Source organism: Lycium barbarum, chromosome 11, assembly GCF_019175385.1.
Source record: "Lycium barbarum isolate Lr01 chromosome 11, ASM1917538v2, whole genome shotgun sequence".
NCBI classification, from domain to species: domain Eukaryota; kingdom Viridiplantae; phylum Streptophyta; class Magnoliopsida; order Solanales; family Solanaceae; genus Lycium; species Lycium barbarum.
This window is the reverse complement of record NC_083347.1, coordinates 11,848,122-11,860,810: the sequence shown is the minus strand read 5'-3', so window position 1 is coordinate 11,860,810 and position 12,689 is coordinate 11,848,122. Positions and strand designations below refer to the sequence as shown.

The 12,689-nt window shown below is 35.1% G+C and overlaps 1 protein-coding gene across 2 annotated transcripts; it reads left to right on the top strand.

Annotated features, from left to right (window-relative positions):
• Positions 1 to 5,969: 5,969 nt before the first annotated feature.
• Positions 5,970 to 12,261, top strand: LOC132617391 (probable alpha,alpha-trehalose-phosphate synthase [UDP-forming] 7). Of its 2 annotated transcripts, XR_009573721.1 has the most exons (5): positions 5,970 to 6,316; positions 6,747 to 8,783; positions 9,476 to 9,749; positions 11,208 to 11,579; positions 11,696 to 12,261. XR_009573721.1 is itself a non-coding variant. In XM_060332382.1 (4 exons), the coding sequence occupies exons 2-4, from the start codon at positions 6,793 to 6,795 to the stop codon at positions 11,517 to 11,519; spliced, it is 2,577 nt and encodes an 858-aa protein (XP_060188365.1). In that variant the 5' UTR covers positions 5,970 to 6,316; positions 6,747 to 6,792; the 3' UTR covers positions 11,520 to 12,261. The 2 variants fall into 2 exon arrangements, 1 of the variants encoding a protein (XP_060188365.1); XM_060332382.1 differs by having other exon boundaries at positions 11,208 to 12,261.
• Positions 12,262 to 12,689: the final 428 nt, after the last annotated feature.

Genomic DNA, 12,689 nt, shown 5'->3' with positions numbered 1-12,689 from the left:
TGAGGTGGGCTATATCCTAGGAACAGCCTGAAATGGCAAGTTTATATGATGAAATGACATAATTACCCTTTCAGGTGTTTATGATTTTTTTGTCCTACTATATCTTATTGGATAAAAATGAAGAAAACAAAATGGTAAAGATTGAGGTGTTTGACCATGGATATTTTTTACGGAGTTGAATTCCGAAAATCATATTTGGCCATAAGATTTCGGAATAAAACTTGAAACTTCGAGTTGAATTTCGAAATTTGAAAAACATCAAAAAGTTGTTTTCACTTTAATAACAACTCCAATTTATATTCATGGTCAAATACAATTGTAATTTTCAAATATACTATTTTTCACTTTGAGAGCAAAAGCTACTATTTTCAAATACTCATACTTTACTTGACCAAACGTGCCCTTAGATATTAGTACATCGATTTTCGAAGGAATTGAAATATGTATATAAGGAAATAGCAGAATTACAGGCAACTTTGGAAAGTTAATTAAAGATTGAATATTAATGGTCATTCGTGGTAACATAATTAGTGATAATATATTGTCATTTAAGAAGAACAATTTTCTATATATTCTTTTTGTTTGTTATCCCTCTCTTCTTCTTCTTTCCTTCTTTCTGTTCAAGTTCAAGTACATATATTTGTATTCAGATTTTAGACAGTACGTTTATCCACTTACTATATAGCTATTATATTCTTACAACATATTTACAGCACACCAAATGTCAGTTACAAAATACAATCTCAAAAGGAAAAGGATAAATTAGGAAGAACAATGATTTGATTAATAAACTGTTTAGGCGTATAATTAGAACCACACATATCAATATGTGGGATGTTGCGTTAGGCATGTGGGTTGGCTGAGTCATTGTCCAAGAGCATAACGGATCTTATAATTGTTTATAAATCCTAGTTGTCTAATAATTGGTAGATAAGTGTATTCTAATCGAAAGAGGTACAATTGTACATGTACCCAAGGAAAGCCAGTGGTACAACACGAAACATCAGTGACAAATATATCATAAGGACAGGTTTCGTAGGGTCATCTAGATAATTTTGTTACTACTAGTATTTAATGATTTATCATGTCAACTAGATAATCTTTTTTCAAGAGTAACAAACTCAAGCGAAAATATATATTAAGTGATAAAAGTTTTCATACAAGATATCATTCATTTTGATGTAAACGTTATGTTTGTTTAGTTTCCGGTCAATTGGTTTCCTAATAAGAAAATAGATCATGAGCCTAACTTAACCTCGTGAAATGAGGATTGCACCATGCGGAGAGACCTTCCAATTTTTAAAGAGCCGATGCGGGAATACAACACATTTGCACGCCCAACCAAGCATAGATAATAATACAATATGAGGGGCCAACATCGAATAAACTAAAAAATGGGATTAGCCTGATTCTGATATCTTATTAAGAAGATAGACTTCCGGTCTAACTTAATCCCGAAAGCTAATTCATAAAAGGAAAATTGTCCAATAGAACGATACCATATAAAAAGACCATCTAATTCTTTAAGGAGCCAACCTGGGAACTCAATACATCCTAACCACATCAATATTCAATGGTATATCTACAGATTCTTTGCGATTTAATATTGAGAAAATATAGAAGGATCCATGATTGAATTTGGCCAGTTGTAAGTTTTCCTATTATTGACACTTAACTGTAACCCACTTGTTTTTGTTTTGAAAAATGAAAATTGCCATAGCCATTTCATATGAACCAGAATCTTTTTAGGCAATGATGAAACCATTAATGGTCATACTCATACATGATGCGTTATACCCATAATCATAGTAACGTCTATCGAAAGTTTAACTAGGAGATAAGAATACCATATTATAGACATCATCTTTTAGAAACAAGATTACAAACTAAGGAGCCGTTTTGACATTTAAAAAATTCCTTTAAGAAAACAAAATATTATTTGGTTGTAGAATGGTTTAATCTTTTGGTTAGTGTTTGAAGATGAGTTTTCCAAGTTTTCAAATGAATTTTTTTGCTCTCCGCTTACAAAACTTCAAACTTCAACTTTTCCAAATGATCAAATGCATGAACAACAACAACATACATAATCTCACCAGGTGAGCTTGGGGAGGGTAGAGGTACGCAGACCTTACCCCTACCTTTTAATGGGTAGAGAGGTTGTTTCCGATAGACCCTCAACTCAAGGAGAGATGAGAAAGCATCAATAATAATAAACAGTAATAGTAGCAAGATAATAGGACGACGAAGTAAAAATAATAATCAGATAGTGCTAGAGATAAGAACAAGCAATCCAAAGCTAAAATAAAAATAAGAGATATGCGAATGCTAAAATAAAAATACAAGAAAATGACGGAAATAATACTGGTCAAGCAAGAAAGAAAGGTACTACTAATCCTACGACTAGCCTTTTACCCTAATCCTCAACCTCCACACCTTCCTATCTAGGGTCATGTCCTTGGTAAGCTGAAGAGTAGTCATATCCTGCCTGATCACCTCTCTCCACTTCTTCGGCCTTCCTCTACCTCTCTTCCAGCCCTCCCTCGCTCGCCAGCCTCTCACACCTCCTCATTGGCGTATTTGTGTCTCTTCTCTGGACATGTCCGAACCATCTTAGTCTCACCTCCCGCATCTTGTCTACTACGAAGGCCACCCCTACCTTGTCTCGAATCTCTTCATTTCTGATCATATCTCTCCTAGTCAGCCCACACATCGATCTCTACATTCTCATTTCTGTACCTTTCATCTTCTGAACATGAGAGTTCTTAACTGGCTAACACTCCGCTCCATATAGCATCATCAATCTCACTACTAAATTAAAAAAAAAAAAAAAAAAAAAGGTATTGTCTTTTTGAACTCTTGCTGCAGATTTTTCCATTTGCTTGGCTTTTCTCTTTAGTTTGGTTGCGTGGTTGAATTTTGTCAATCAATCACATCCTCTTTATTACCCAAAAAAGGTTAAAATTATTGACTACTTTTCATTCATGACAAAGAGGAAAAAGTACTCTTATCCTATCATATTTTTTTGTCTGCATGCGACTCTCGCATAAAGAACTAAAGCCAAAAACACGAATTACACAATACAAAAATGCCAAAGAGGATTTAGGCCAACTTTAAGGATCAATCAACCAAATTATATGACATTATCTTTTTAATCTGTTTCAAACAAAAACTGATGCTTTTTTAATATTTGAAGCTTTTAATTTTATTTTTATATTACGCATATTTAATTTATTTATGAAGAAGTTTTTTCTTTTAAATCAAATATCATATCCGAAAATTAGGATTCACATGCTTCCACAACCAGCCACTAGCAAGTGCCATGTGTTGGGCTCTGAGCTGGCAAGCTAACAAGCTCCCATATAAGCACTCACCATAAAATATCCCGTCATAGTCCCACATACTATCATAATATCATTTACAAGTTAAAATAAATATTTTTTTACTCTCGGTATGTATAAAAATCATACTATTAATTTGTTAATGCTTAGAAATTTAATAAAGTGAGAATACATATTATTAACTATTATACGAAACAAGTTTATGTGAGGTCACACAGTTATATGTGTTAAGTTGATAGAAATATTGGGTCCTGATTTTTATATGCGTCTGGAATTTTTGTGTTGTGTCTTACACAATTAATACTAATTGTATGAGGGTTTTTTTGCCTTATAAGTTAGTGAATCAATAATTTGTGGATTCAAAAATATAAGATTCGGGTCCATTAACTTGTGAAAAGAAAATCACATTCAGTTAATTTTAATTATGTGAGACGCATAATAAAGTTTTTTGTGTTAGCGTGAAAATTACAAGTGTCATTTTTGCATACGTAACGTGCTTCGCACGTGGTCCTCCAATGCCCACTTGCACTTGACTCAAGTCAGCTTGTTATCCCCTTCTCTTTTTCCGAATCCTTTTTCTTGCAATTAATATTCCTCATATTCTTAGACTAAATGTTTGGTAGACCATTTCAATTCTATTATAAAAAAAAAACATTTTTTCTTAACTTAATGGTTTCCTATATACTCATCTAATCTTTGTGTTTAGTTTTCTTTTACAAATAAGGAAATTTTTGTGTGTACTTCTTTTGTGAGTCTTTGTTGTTTTTGTTGATGAAATTTGGAATCATGCTAGTATTCTTTTCTAGCTTTTCATCTGGGGTTCGATATTCGTATTGAAGTTACAATTAATTTGAATTAACGTCGCATAAGGTTCAGTAAAAGGGGAAACACTCCTTTGACAAAACCTTTTATACTTAAGGCTCGAATCTGAAAATTTTAACTAAAGATAAAGGAATCCTATATATCTACTAAAATCTATGATGGTTATATTGTCGGATCTGTAAGATTTATAGTAACAGTTTCGATGCAATTTCTATACTAAAATAAAATGCAAAAAATCTTATTCTTAAATTTCAGTATTTCATTAGAAATACGACGAAAGAAACACAAGATAGTAAAGTTTGAAGTGTTCCAAATAAATAATACTTCCATCACCAAGTGCACGTTGAGACTTATAGTAACATCATGTGACATCAGTAAAATCCAATTATTAGATGTTACGGCATATCTTTGCTGAAATGGTTGTCAATTACCATTTACTAGTACTTTGTTAAATTTCTTTAGTTTGAACAACTTTTTTCTTTATTCTCAATTTAAATTAAAGTTTAACTCCTTATCTATAATTTATCTTCACCTTTTCACTTTTACGATAAACACAAATTTAACCTTGTGCATTTTGACAACATCAATCACATTCAACTAAGATTTCGTTGCCCCCGTTATCTCGTAAACAATTTTGGGTGAGCTGTCAATTTTTAACATTTATAGACATAGCATATATTTATTAGTTTTTGGTTTAATCCACAAATGTAAGGCCCTCAATATTTAAGTTGTTCAACTAAACATTTTTATTTGGCCAGAAAACATAGATATGACATCTAAGGGCTGAACCAAATGGTCAAATGTAGTGGGAAGAGAACTATGAGATTTCAACGGAAGAAAAAATAATAAAGGGCCGTTTGGTTATATGGATTAGGCGGTTATTTCAATATAAAATCCGAAATTTTGGTTTGTTCAACATTTAATTTTGAGTATTAACTACAATCAGGATAAATTAATATTTGTGTGTATTAGCTAAAATTAGGATAAAAATTATATCAAAATCATGAAATTATTGGTCTCGTGTAAAAAGTGAGATTATTTATACTGGTTATAATTGCAAGACTATAATCCTCGGATCACCTCGTGTTCGGCCAAATGATCCTTAAATGATTTCTTTTCATTTTTTAAGTTTGGGTGAGCAGAACTTTCTATGCTTGTATTGGTGAGAAGTAACAATTTAAAATTGGCTCGAACACCACCATTAATAAAAATAATTGATTCAAGTTGATTCGGACACCACTGTCATTAAAAAGGGGGAAAAGGCTCAAATATGCCATCGAACTATCGAAAATGACTTATTTATGTCACTCGTCAATAGTTTGGCTCATTTATGCCATCCCCATTACCTAAATGGCTTGGATGAGTCATTTTTCATTAACGCCGGTTTTACAATACCAGATATGACATGTGGTCTCCAATTAGAGGTCCACCTCATTATTAAACCAACACAAATTAAATTCTAAATTAAACTAAAACCCGATCCATTAATTTCGGGTTTAATTTGTGCTGGTTTAATAAACGACGTGAACCTCTAGTTGGAGGTCACGTGTCATATCTGGTATTATAAAACCGAAGTTAATAAAAAATGGCATGGATGAGCCATTTGGTAACGGCGATAGCATAAATGAACCAAACTATTAACAGGTGGTATAAATGAGCCATTTTTATAGTTCGATAATATATTTTAACCTTTTCCGTTAAAAAAAAAAAACCCACATATATATGTCAATGTATTCGATTATTTTTGGACCTTTATGCAAGACTTTTTCTTTTATCCTTATCCCTTCCCCTTTTAGCCTCTTTCGGTGGCCTTAGCTTACAGAAAATAGACATCCTCATTTGGTGATTTTAAACACACACTTTCACGTATGCATTGCACGTCTATTTTTTTATAATATATCTAGGTCATAGTCAAGGAAATAATCTTAATTTTTCGCTTGAAGATCAGATATAACTACTCAATTTTAATGGGAAAAAAAATTTATTTCTCTGAATATTCATATCCAAGACTTCTTTTGTGCCCATTTGGAAATAACCTTTTTTCACATTCACATTGAAAATAAATCACAACCCTTCTTGTTTATCCTTAGCAAACCCTAAAGATTGAATCTTTCAGTTAAAAAGATCCAAGATTTGAGGCTTTTTGAATCTTTAAGGTAAAATCTTGGTTACCCATTTAATTTTTTTGTTTGTTTACTTTATATAAATTCTTGATTTCACTTTGTATGTTTATTTTTCATCTGGGTGTGTATAAGATCATATTTTTATGTAGTTACTTGCATGGGTTTCCCATTTTATTTTGTTTCTGTACTTTGTATGATGTATGATGTGTTTTTGTTTTGAAACTAAACTTTTGAAATGCTTGATTCACTTTGTTTGAATTATTTTCATGTGGGTATGATTAAAGATCATATCTTTATCTAGTTACTTACATGGGTTTCTGTCTGATTTATTCTAAGCAGCATTTTTTTTGCACTTTTGCTCTGTGATTTGGTTTTAGGTTACCAATTTTGATATTATTGAGCTAGGGTGTGTTTGTTTTGGCTATAAGTATGGTTAAACTTGAATTGTATGGTGTAATTGCAGAAAATTGAGAATCTCCAATTAGAGGAAAGCAAGAATCTTTGTCAAGATGATGTCGAGATCGTATACGAATCTTTTGGATTTGGCATCTGGGAATTTCCCAGTAATGGGAAGGGAAAGGGATCGGAGACGGATGTCGCGAGTAATGACAGTGCCTGGGAGTATATGTGAGCTGGATGATGACCAGGCTGTTAGTGTGTCTTCTGATAATCAATCTTCACTTGCTGGTGATCGAATGATTGTTGTGGCGAATCTGTTGCCATTGAAAGCGAAAAGGAGACCGGATAATAAAGGTTGGAGCTATAGTTGGAATGAGGACTCATTGCTTTTGAGACTTAAGGATGGTTTACCTGAAGATATGGAAGTATTATTTGTTGGGTCTTTATCTGTTGACGTTGATCCGATTGAACAGGATGATGTTTCTAGCTATCTGTTAGATAAGTTTAGATGTGTGCCGACGTTTCTTCCACCTAATATTCTGGAAAAGTATTATGAGGGTTTCTGCAAGAGGCATTTGTGGCCACTTTTTCACTACATGTTGCCATTTTCACCCGACCACGGAGGACGCTTTGATCGTTCTATGTGGGAAGCATATGTTGCTGCCAACAAGATGTTTTCACAGAAAGTGGTTGAGGTGCTTAATCCCGAGGATGATTTTGTTTGGATTCATGATTATCATTTGATGGTGTTGCCGACTTTCTTGAGAAGGCGGTTCAATCGATTGAGAATTGGGTTTTTCCTTCACAGTCCGTTCCCTTCATCTGAGATATACAGGACTCTTCCTGTTAGAGAGGAAATACTAAAGGCTCTGCTATGTTCCGACCTTGTTGGATTCCACACTTTCGACTATGCTCGACATTTCCTTTCGTGTTGCAGTCGAATGCTGGGGTTAGAGTATCAGTCTAAAAGAGGTTATATAGGACTGGAATACTATGGAAGGACAGTAGGTATCAAGATTATGCCCGTAGGGATACATATGGGTCACATTGAGTCCATGAAGAAAATTGCAGATAAAGAGTTAAAGTTTAAGGAGCTAAAACAACAATTCGAAGGAAAAACTGTTCTGCTTGGAGTTGATGACTTGGATATTTTCAAAGGTATCAACTTGAAGCTTCTAGCAATGGAGCACATGCTCAAACAGCATCCCAAGTGGCAAGGGCAGGCTGTGCTTGTTCAGATTGCTAATCCTATGAGGGGTAAAGGAATAAATTTAGAAGAAATACAGGCTGAGATACAGGAAAGTTGCAAGAGAATTAATAAGCAATTTGGCAAGCCTGGGTATGAACCTATAGTTTATATCGATAAGCCTGTGTCAAGTAGCGAACGGATGGCTTATTATAGTGTTGCTGAATGTGTTGTTGTCACAGCTGTTAGGGATGGGATGAACCTGACTCCATATGAATACATCGTCTGTCGACATGGTGTATCGGGTGCAGAAACAGATTCAGGTGTAGTGGGTGGGCCCGACAAGAGCATGCTCGTTGTGTCGGAATTCATAGGGTGTTCACCTTCCTTAAGTGGGGCCATCCGTATTAACCCATGGAATGTCGAAGCAACTGCCGAGGCAATGAATGAGGCTGTATCAATGAATGAGGCTGAGAAACAGCTACGACATGAGAAGCATTACCGTTACATAAGCACCCATGATGTTGCTTATTGGTCGAGAAGTTTCTTGCAAGATATGGAGAGAACTTGTGCTGATCACTTTAGGAAAAGATGCTATGGCATTGGTTTGGGCTTTGGGTTTAGAGTTGTTTCCCTAGATCCCAACTTCAGGAAGCTCTCAATTGATGATATTGTGAACGCTTATATTAAGTCTAAGAGCAGGGCCATATTCCTGGACTACGACGGAACTGTGATGCCGCAGAATTCTATCATTAAGTCTCCAAGTGCTGAAGTTATCTCCATCCTGAATAAAATTTCTGGTGATCCAAACAGCGCAACCTTCATTGTTAGTGGAAGGGGGAGGGAAAGCCTAACCAAGTGGTTTTCTCCTTGTAAAAAGTTGGGACTTGCAGCAGAACATGGCTACTTTTTGAGGTCTGTTTCTTCTATTTCCCTGTACAATGTATCTACTTTTTGTATGGTCTAAATAAATAGTCTAGTCACTAGTGTGCTGGTAAAAGGTGTAACATAGACTGAGAATTCTTGCAAATGAAGTAAAAGTGATATTGGCCATTTATCTCATCATTTTAGGATGCTCCTAACATTCGATATAGGTGTTAGAACTTACAAGTATGGTATAGTATTCTACTGAATTCTATGCAGATTTCACATCTTTCAATACTTCCAATCCATTTATTAATCCAATCTTCCCAGTGCCTTCCAAATCTCTGTTGATACTATTTAATCACATTTTCTATTATTGTTATTACAGAGGCGTATGTAGCATTGTATGTAGGGGTTCAACCCCTAACTTTCGACACGGAGCATAAACTTATGTGTAAAAACCTACTAAAATTGTAATAAATAATAGATATGAACCCCTAACTTTAAAAATATAATAGGTTCAATGCTAAAAAATTTAAGTTTGAACCCACAGATTTCAAATCCTGGATCCGCCTCTGATCGTTAATATAGTTTTGTAGTCAACTTAACTCATGTAACTTCATGCCGTGGCAATTGTGCCTTAGTGAATGTTGAGATTATGTGCATGAATTAGGGTTTGCTGTTTGCCAGGTCATTCTTTTTCTCTTTTACGTTTGCTAACTTTTAATCTTCTGACAATGCAGATGGGAAGGAGAGCAGGAATGGGAAGTATGCAGTCAGAGCTCTGATTTTGGTTGGATGCATCTTGCTGAACCTGTGATGCAATCCTATACAGACGCAACAGATGGTTCTTGCATAGAAAGAAAAGAAAGTGCTATAGTGTGGCAGTATCGTGATGCGGATTCTGGATTTGGGTTTTCTCAGGCAAAGGAGATGCTTGATCATCTGGAGAGTGTTTTAGCAAATGAACCGGTTGCCGTGAAAAGCGGTCAGCACATTGTGGAAGTGAAGCCTCAGGCACGTATTACTTATCCCAGTTTCCAATATGTTTTCATTCTTATTTGTTGCTTATATTCCAAGAATTACATTTAACAAATGGTACTTAGCTTCCCTTAGTAAATGACCCCTTTTCTTATTGATGACAGTCTCCTCACCCAAAAACAGTACACTGGGATGTGTTTGGTCTCCCGTAAATGATCTCTGGATAATACTTTCTTTTTGTTGCTATGGGGCTTTCCGATGAGAAATATGAATATTCCTGTTGACCATACATGATACAACTTATACATGTCTGGCAGTTGCTTTCTGGGCTGCTAGTTGGTTATATTGCTTGTACGGATGGTGTATATTCTTTGTATTTTATTTTAAATAAAGTAATAAAATTACATTAATGAGTGGGCAAAAACCCATGTACAAGAGATATACCAAAAAGAAAAAAGCCTACAAAAAGAGATGGTGATATTGCTTATATGGATGGTGTATATAATTTTTTCTAGTAAGTGCGGATGGTATGTGTTCAAGCTTATTCACATTTCACTTGATGCTCAGAGGCGAATTGAAAGTTAAGCAGTGGGAATTCTAAAGATTCCCCGCGGAAAAAATAGAGATGTCTGGGTTCCCCGTCTTATTATTATTCAGATAAGAATCCTCATAATCATAAATTGGACTATTACTAGTATTAATATTTTTATAGCCTGTCTCTGTAAGTTGAGAGTGTAATTTATCCTTTATTTTGTCCTTTCCATTCACTCGGATTTCTTCTGTTTCATCGATTTTGTCCGGATCCCACCCTTCTTCCGAAAAAAGCGCAGGAGAAGGATAAGGATCTTCTTCAGTGGATTCCTCTTGTTTCTGTTTAGTCCCCTTCATTTCGGAAGCAGTTTCTATTTCTACATCTCTTTCTTCCTCACTTTTCACCCTTTCTTCTATTTTTGAGGCTTCTTTCAGTTTCTCAGTAAGAATGGGTGAGGGTATTCTGCCTAAATAGTAGACACAGGTGTATATTCTTTTTTCTAGTAAGTGCGGATGGTATGCGTTCAAGCTTGCATCGATCTCCATTAGCTATCCCTATTCTGTAATTCGCTATTATCATTCTCCATATTAAATGCATACCTTTATTTTTATCCATGCGCCATTAATCCATGCGTAGCTTATCTACAAACCAAAGAGCCTTTAGTATTTACTAACATTCATGTAAGTAATTGGTTGAATGCTGCAATTTCCTTGCAACTGACAAGTGACCCCTGGCATATATTTCCTGTCTAGAAAAAATATTGTTAAAAGTAATAATTTTAACAACAATATTAGTGTTCTCTTTTCTGCTTTTCTGATGGCTGTTGTCAAATTCTTGAGTATCTTGAACTTATCTTTTTCTTTAACAATTTTTGATGTGTATTATAAGCATTGGTTGCAGTCTGTAATGTGTCGATCCTAGCATGTGTTCTGAATAACCTTAATTTTCTCTTTTGATTCTAGGGGGTCACCAAAGGTTTAGTTGCAGAAAAAGTCTTTAAATCTTTAGCGGCGAAAGGAAAACAGGCGGATTTTGTGCTTTGCATTGGTGATGATAGATCTGACGAAGATATGTTTGAAATCATTGGCGATGCTTTGTCCAGAAATATTATTTCGTATGATACCAAGGTATTTGCTTGCACAGTTGGACAAAAACCTAGCAAAGCGAAGTATTATTTGGATGACACATCTGAGGTGGTGCTAATGCTAGACTCCCTTGCTGAAGCCACTGATACTCCAGTGACTTCCGATGATGAACCCGAGAACTCCGACTGAATTTAGCTACCAGATGCTTGGTTTGCTTTGGTTACCTTCTCTACTGAATGTATATTCCAGGTCCGAAGATGACACATTGTCCATTTGAGTAGGTTTCGAGGTTTAAGAAAATGGAATCTCAATATCTTGTCCTATCATTCTTTCCTTTCTGATTGTTCTATTCTTTTTATCACTAGCCTGGATGTAATATAGTTATGAGAAGGGGAGAAGCACAGGCGAGTGCTGCTTGAAAATAAATTGTCAAGTGCTGGAGGGCATTGAGCATTCATGCAGAATCGGAGAACTGCAAGGAGGGTGGAACTGAGCCGAAGATGTTAGACGTGATTTCTGTAAGACCGAATGGGACAGAGAATTTATTAGGACAGACGAAAGATTTGATCATTCCCGAACTATGCTGGAACTAAATGACGCTGTTCAGGCTGTTTATGTTAATTGTGGTGGCAAAGCTTTAACTGAAGACTGCTTTGTGGCTGCTTGATACTTGAATTGGTAGTATATTGAAGTTGTCTTTTTTAAAGTTGGTCACATGTGGACCTAGTTTAGATTAGCAGTGTCAGTGGATATGGCTGTGGCTGGCAATAAGCATCAAACTATGTTGATTGAGTCGATGGTTTTGGTAGTCTTCTTGTTGTACAGTATAAGATTAATGATGTGAATTGAGAAGATTTCTCTCCTCTTTTCTGATCCTATCAAAAACATTGTGTGGATACAAGTTAATGCAAGAATATTTGGTTTTACAGAATTAGGATTTTTCTTATCGTAAAGGTCTCTTTGCCATCTATCCTAGCAGTAGACCAAGTTTGTCACGATCTAAATTAAGGCTCCGTGACGGGCAATTGGCTACCACTACGTCTGGGCGCACCCTTAACTATCCATAACTATTTTCATCATATCTTTTTTTCTTTTTCTTCTACGTATATGTTTATTCATTCTGCCCCTAAATATTTCTTAACTCGTTATGTTGATTTTTGGGAGAATATGTAGGATCATCTGATGAGTTCTTGTGATACCATGCCACTTTTATAGCAATATTCTTTGCATTTCTTCATGGTTTTGTTTTCTGAATCCAAAATCATAATCTGTCTCAATGCAATGCCATAAAATAAATTGTTGTGGTGTTATTCTCAATATGCTTATCCAAGAACATATTAGTTCCCGTAAACTCACCAA